This window comes from Ictalurus furcatus, chromosome 12 (assembly GCF_023375685.1).
Source record: "Ictalurus furcatus strain D&B chromosome 12, Billie_1.0, whole genome shotgun sequence".
Lineage (NCBI taxonomy): Eukaryota > Metazoa > Chordata > Actinopteri > Siluriformes > Ictaluridae > Ictalurus > Ictalurus furcatus.
This window is the reverse complement of record NC_071266.1, coordinates 3811366-3819225: the sequence shown is the minus strand read 5'-3', so window position 1 is coordinate 3819225 and position 7860 is coordinate 3811366. Positions and strand designations below refer to the sequence as shown.

The 7860-nt window shown below is 41.3% G+C and overlaps 1 protein-coding gene across 1 annotated transcript; it reads right to left on the bottom strand.

Annotated features, from left to right (window-relative positions):
• Positions 1–3225: 3225 nt before the first annotated feature.
• ackr3b (atypical chemokine receptor 3b) lies at positions 3226–7860 on the bottom strand. The gene is made up of 2 exons (XM_053638681.1): positions 7676–7860; positions 3226–5125 (listed from the first exon to the last, which is right to left on the bottom strand). The coding sequence occupies exon 2, from the start codon at positions 5094–5096 to the stop codon at positions 3999–4001; it is 1098 nt and encodes a 365-aa protein (XP_053494656.1). The 5' UTR covers positions 5097–5125; positions 7676–7860; the 3' UTR covers positions 3226–3998.

Below are 7860 nucleotides of genomic sequence, written 5' to 3'. Positions count from 1 at the left end.
TAACTGAATTAGTCATTTAACGTGGGCAGTGTTAACAGGCTGAGGTAAATTTGTTGCCATTAGCTTGGCCGGCTAAGGCATGATGGAGATCGTAAAAAAGGTGTCAAACTCTGTGACAACTGTTTTCTTGTTTGAATCAACAATTCATTCGGGTATTGTTAAACAAGTCCTGTTTAACCAAGGTTTAATACTTAAATAGAGCTGACGCTGTCTTCCGCCATTTCTTTTTTGTGACCTCGTCCGCACCAGTCCCGTTGCATTACGGGATTTTTGACTCGCGTAGTGTCCATCGGTTGCACACTGCAAAATCTCGCCAGAAGCAATACTGCTTTTCGCCTGCTGTGTAGTAGGGTGGTACACGATTTCGGATGCAAGCAGGGGTATGCAGCCAAATATCACGTGTTGTTTACTTTAATTTACTGCAAGATTTATCTGTTCCTATACTTCATAATGTTTTACGTTGTTTAACACATCTAGACATAAATACCAGGAAATAAAAACTGAAATCTTAAACTCTTCAACTCTTGTCTCATATCCGTTTGTTGACTTCAAACCCAAACGTCTTTGCTGTATAGCACAAACAATGAATCGTCCTTGCCGTTCCAGTAGTTTCAGAGGGGGCTGTCTCCTGTCTTTAACAACACACAACATAAAAAAGAAAGGATTTTAGATCAGGCCAATTATTGCTGTCTGTCTTTGATGTGACCTGTTTCTCAGTGTTTTGGGCATACCTTTGGGTCTCCTTGGTGAACCCGGGCCAATGGTCAGGAGATAAGGTCATGACCAAGGTAATAAATCACTGTATTCATACACACAAGTACTTTCTAACTGTGGTTCAAGTCACCAATGACTTCATCTTGTTGAGATTAACACTTCCCTAACTTCACAAAACTTGACAGCAGGATTGCTTTAAGCCTGAGAAAAGGACATCCTGTAGTTTTGTGACAGAATTATTGCTAAATCATTCTGAATCGTTAGTGCACACACACACACACACACACACAACCGTGAGAAAAGGAGCAAGTCTCTCCCTCATCCAAATAAATGATGACACTGTGAAAGGATGTTCTGTCCTGCTGTTTCACCCCAACACCACCCACAGCCTTTCACTTACCCACACACACACACACACACACACACACCTCATAACACTCTGAAGATCCGTCCTTTCAAAGCCATAGCAGACGGTCAGTTTGCCTCCAGGACTCGGCTATAGTCGTCTTTGTGAAGACCATTTATTGTTTGCAATGGTTTTTAAAATATATATATATATTAATTAAAAAATACCGCATAGAAAGCCCTGGAAATCTTGTGTGCTAATTGGCAGACCTTGCTTGTTATGTTATTGTTACTTCTAAACTGTGACAAGTGGATTTGCAATCATGATTTTTCTCCGTTTAATCTCTGTGACAAGATTATTAAATAGACCGAGTCTCTACTCCAAATTATTAATAAATTACTAAACAATATGTAAGACATGTTGACCATAACAGATTTTTAATCAAGCAATATATCTATATATGATGTGTGTGTGTGTGTGTGTGTGTGTGTGTGTGTGTGTGTGTGTGTGTACAAATAAACAGAAATTGGTGGTTGCAGGAATACCTTTTTTTATTATTATTATTTCAATAGTACTTTTTAACTTGTCAAAATATTCATGGTTTGGAATGATATGTTTATGTTCAGTATTTTTAGTTGGTGAATATACTAGGACATTCTTAGTGGTCCTATACTCGAACCCTGAAAAAAGAAAAAAAAAAAAAAAAAGAAAAGAAAAACGTGCTAATCCATTTAAATGTAAGCCCTACTCTGTTTTAATTAATGCACTGGGTTGTAGCAATACTGGAGTTGTAGTACAGGTTTTTGCAGGTTGAAACAGCACAGTAAAAATGCTTTGTTCTGTTTTTAGTGTGTGTGTGTGTGTGTGTGTGTGTGTGTGTGTGTGTGTGTGTCCTCCATTTTCAGCTATAATTTGAGCAAAAGGGGATTGCCAGATGGTTATTTCCTATACATATGAGTGTAGGGTTAGAAATATAATGGTGCATCATATTATATGTTTATAGATAAACTAAGACCTTGTTCTCTTTTGGGGAGTTTCCAATTGGGAGGTGATGGTAATCATGCCTCACACAGACAGTGTAATTTGCTGTGCACGGTTATGAAGAGGGAGAAAGAGGGTCTCTTTGAAACTCGGTGCTGACTCCAGGAACACCTGGATCCTTTTCGGAACTACAAAGCAGAAAGACAGAAAAAGAAGTCCTGGTACTGATTAACCAGCCACCCCTCCTTCCCTCTGCCACCAAAGGCGAATGTACAAAGAGCAAAAGACACACATACACACACACACACACACACACACACACACACACACATGCAAGCACATGAATTATCTCCACTAGATGAGTAGAGATGTCTTCTAACCTTGAGGGCCACCATATGGATTGACTTTACAGTGGAAACGGCTTGTGAATATTGAACACACTTACAGTACTGTAACGTATCCGTATTCGCGTTGTAGTTTTACAATACCTTAAAACTACAAGTAACTATTATAAGTAATAGTTCATACAAACTACCAGTTAAGTACCAAACTACAGTGTCTAAGTGGTGTCAATATGGCTTTTTGGTTGTTGTTGTTTTTTATAGCAAGCCACATGGCATTTCTTCTTGTATCCTTAACCCTCAGTAGTCTATACATTTTTTTTTTTTTTTGACATCTTTTCACATTCAATAGTAATAAATATTCCTAATTTAAATAGTTATGTGGTGTTCGGCACAGACAGGTTGATGGTGCGCACAAATGTGTTGCTGAATTTTGTTTGGAAGTTGTGGGTTTGCTGTTTAAAGTATAACTAACTACAATGGGCCATTGAGTAAATGCTGGTGCTGGTTTATATTCCAAACATAATAACAAAACAAAACAGAAACATTTTTACGGCTAAACTGTGAAGTTACAAATGGATTTGCAATCGTGATTTTTTGGTTTCCATTTAAGCCACGGATCCTCGAGACAAGAAGCAATTTAAACTGAGTCTCTTCTCCAAATAATTGATATATTATGTAAGACATGATCTCCTTAACAGATTTTTAATCAATCAATATATCTACATTTTGTTTATTTATCTATTTACTTACTTACTTACTTACTTACTTATTTATTTATCTGTGTGTGTTTGTTTGTTTGTTTGTTTGTTTGTTTTGGTGTGGAAAAATAAACAAAAAAAATTTTCAGGTATACCTTTTTTTTTTATTTCAATAGTACATTTTAACTTGTCGAAACACTGAACATACACACTGATGAATATATAAATATTCCTTAGTATTTACAAAGCATACATCTATCTAAAAAAAAAAGTATATCTGGTTTCTACAGCGGGATTTATACAATAACACATGCAAGCAATTCAGTCATTCCTTGACAGTGTCTCTTAATGAGATTTTGGACTTGTCCCCTTCCGCTCACCATGCTTTGGCTCTTTTGTGTCCCTCCTTATTAACTCTGTCTTGGTCCATTGGCTAAACACTTGTGATGCCACGACAGTCAGCCTAAAGGTGGCCGAAAGGTAGAGATAAACGGAGACAGGGTCAGCCCGGAGGTCAAGCAGGGCCCTGAGGCTTTGTGAGTTCTCTGTGCGTCTCCTCTGGGGGAGCAGATTTCGACTGACCCCTATGACCTTATACGCTTGACCAGTCAACCCCGAAGCTTACTGGCTTACCCTTCAACTCAGTACAAGTGCTTCTGTCATTACAGCTCTCAAAATCAATCGATTTTACAAAAAAAAAAAAAATTCAATTCTATTTGTATATAGAGATGTATAGTATATCCTGAACAAATACAATATTCTATAGTCCCTTACAAATGCATATGCTGTTTCAGGAGATGCGGTTAAAGAGAGCTTTCTCTTTGTAACTGTCCCATATGTGTTTCTCAACCCAATACAGAGGGCCAGCAGAGTTTACAGCAAAGTCAGTTAGAAGTTTCTTCACAGGAAATTTCTTCACAGAGGGCCCTGGCTCTCAACAGCAGAGTACTCAGTCTCAGAGGCACGTGTCACGTCGATTAGCTTGGCCAGGCCACTTTTGGTGGAGTACTTAAAGATGAAGGCCTTCATGAGGTCGTAGCGGTAGTTGCGGTTGATGAAGTTGTACACGACCGGGTTGACACAGCAGTGTAGCAAAGAGAGGCACTGTGTTACATGCAGTGCCACGTACAGCGTATTCTCCAGTGTGCAGCTCAGTGGCAGTGCGTTGACCAGTGCCAGAGTGTCCAGAAGTAGCGTGCCATGGTAGGGCAGCCAGCACACCAAAAATACCACTATGTAGGTGAAGACGAGGTGACGGCTGGCACAGCGCTCCTGGTCCGCCGAGGAGCTGATCACCCTGGCTAGGAGGGCATAGAAAACAGCAATAACAGGGAAGGGAATGGCAAAACCAAGGACAATGAAGCTCAGTTGGACACCTACAGTCCACTCGTATAACCTCTCGGCTGGGTACATGGATTTGCATACAGTTATATCTGAGTGTGTGGACTTGACCGCCTGGAGAAAGTAAGTATCAGGCAGGGCAGCGAGCAGTGCCAACACCCATATTCCCACACAGATGACCTGCCTTATCCATCTTCTCTTGTTGTGTCCCGGGGAATCACCACAACGAGCCACAGAGAGATAGCGGTCCACACTCATGCAGGTGAGAAAGAAGATGCTGCTGAAGAGGTTGACACTGAAGATGAGATGTGTGATCTTACACATGGCATCACCGAATGGCCAGTGGCCATGCTGGAGAAGCGAGCTGATGGATATCGGCAGTGTCGCCACTACACACAGGTCAGCAATGGCCAGGTTGAGGATATACAAGTGGGTCTCGTGGCGCTCACGGCTGGATCGAATGTTCACCCATACCACCAGTGTGTTAGCGGCCAGGCCGATGATGAAGATGAACACATAGAGGATGGAGAGCGAATAGAGCATGGCGTTCTGGCTGAAGGCAGTTTGGCACACTATGGTCTCCACTCGGGAGCCGTTCTCCTCCAGGAAGGAGAAGTTCTGCTCCCTCAACATGTCCAGCAGGTCCGTCAGTTCGTTCATGTTCACATTCATGGTGATTTTCCACACCGGAACTCTTGCTCCTGCAACGTAAAACATCAACTGGTGAATTATGAGGTGCTGGCGAGAAATGTACACAGGTCCCAATTAAGTACTGGGAAGACAGAAAAATGTGCAACAAAGAATGTTTATTTTTAAAAACAACATTCATAATCTAAAACATCTCAAACACGCCAGGGTCCCATGTCAGAGGGCAGGACCTCATGTGGTTTTGAAGGAATTTTTTCAGCCTCATACATAACAGGGAGCCATTTTTCAGGGTTACTGGGTTGCTTGTAATCCATCAATAGCAATGCTGGCCACTCAGAAAAGGATCAAAAAGGGGTATTATCAAGGCTGATACTTATAGCCTAACGCACCTGAAAGCAATCGTCAATTGAAACGCAACTGACAGAAAGAATGCATACGAGATCCCTCTTCTTTAAGAATGTTATCAGTACTCAACAGTACTATCAACAGCACTCACACGCAGTCCATTTAGAAAAACAGAAAGAACTGATAACAGCTTAGCTCCACAAATAATACAGGATCAAAACTCATGCAAAAAGTAGATACTAACTGGATTATAACTAAGCCTACCCTGACAGCTTTATAGCTAAAATCTACAGCGTACGAATTCCTTACTCCTAGTGCTCTGGAGCTAGGAAAGAAATAAAAGCCTTACACCAGAACCGCTGTGATATTGTGACAACGCTTCAGATATCCATAACATCATTTGTTATGAGCTGTGCATTTTTGTATTTTTTTGTATTTGTGCGAGATCATAAAGGAGCACAGTGACAGAAAACAGAGGGCTCCACTTCCGAAAAGCATCAGAGTGATTGAGGGTGAGGGGAAGAAAGAGGCAAAGAAATACTATTGCTCAGGAGGTGAAAGATTGCATTACAAATGGGCATGGCCAGCAAGAGATCTGCACTGGAATTAGGACAGACAGAGAACAGAGGAACGCAGCATCCTGAAATATATATGACACACCTTACTATATATAAAAACCCACTCCACTGTCTTTAAGACAGCCAAGTGCATGGAGTATTTCACAAACAACAGCCTACGACTGAGCAGAGAAGCAGATCAATGAGCGTTTTACAAATACCGTTATTATGTGCAAGCAGAACAAGCATCTTAAACCTATCCAGGGCCACATCTTACATCTGTTGTTTACAAAGAATTGAACACAAAGTGTCAGCTTCCAAATGGACGACTTGTGCTCGTGTGCAGCGCACAGCTGAAGAGCCATCGACTGATATAATCTGTTTAAGCTTGTATAGGTTCATTCCACACCGGCCGGCTGTTTTGAGCAAGAAACAGTGTTAGCACCTAACCATAATGCCATTGAGAGAAATGTGAGAGGAGCTGCAGCTGCTCTTAATGCACCGCTACAAGATTACTGATCCTACAAAACCACAGCAGCAGCGGAGCCAGTCATCTTTACAGCTCTCTTCTGTAATTATTGATGGAGGGAGACGATGTGAGCAATGTCAAGCTCTGACCTGGCTCATCAGGTGCAATAAAACATGGTGGTCTATGAGTGCTCCCCCACCCACCTTGTTGTAAAACTGTTGTGTTTACATTTCTCAAATACAGCGGGTGCCCTTACCTGAACCCCCATGCCTGAAGGCACAAAGAGCTCCCTGTGTGGACACGGCAACGCTCGCCTCAATCCCCCTCCTCACCCTCGTCTCTGTCTCTCTCTCTCTCTCTGTCTCTCTCTCCTTAAGCCGCCTGAAACTCTGCATTGTTTCTCTTTAACAAGCTAAAGCATTCGGCCCTACATAGGCTAGGAATGGTCAATGGTCCTTACAGGCACTCAGAGCCTAAAAATATACCGAAAGTGTTAAATCAGAATTAATGAAATGAATGACTAACAGAAGCATAAAAGCAATAGCGCCCGAGAAAAATGTCAAACATCTGAGAACAAGTTTGCACTCCAGAACAAATTAGCCTGTGTATTTACATTCGGAAGCAGAAATGGAGGGAGAAGAAACATTTGCAAAGGGGCACGTATAAGATTATCACTAAAAGGTGTCACGGTGAAAATCACAACATCCCACATATCAAAACCTTGCACAGCATTCATGTGAGAGCAGATGTAGCAGGGTTAATTCACTTTCTAAGAACATTGCTTTAAAAAGACTTTATGTTTTGTTTTTTGTTTTTTTGTTGTTGTTTTTTTTTTTAAAAAAAAAAAAAAAGATCTTAAAAGCTTAAAAAGTTAAAAGCCTACCACACCTTTAACCTAAATGTAGACTATAAACACAACATCATGAGCTTACAAATGCATCATTCATAATAACCTCTACTCGCTGCTCTCTGACAGTGAAATCACTAGGCTACATGTGACACTTTTCCACACTGTGGAGGTAATCCGAATGGGTAGAATGTTAATCCGTTGCAGTTTAAAACTCAGATTATGTGAGAGCTTTAAACTGTTAAAGCACTACATACCCGCCCCAGGACCAAATCAACGCTGTTTGTGATCTCAAAGTTTCTTCAGCCAAAGTTTAATGTTACAAGCAACCAAGAAGCGTTTAAAGTCGCATTGGATGAAAAGAAAAACTGAGCACAATCCTTACGTTATTGGTATCGATCCCCGGGATTCCGCAGATCTGGTCGTGTCGTAATCCTGCACAGTCACAGGTCTGGCGTGAGCACAGAAGAGAGTTTGGGGGAAAGAGAGAGAGAGAGAGGGAGAGAGAGAGAGATGTGGTCTCCCTTTGCGCTACTGGTGCTTGTTAATATATGCGGAGGAGAGCAGGAA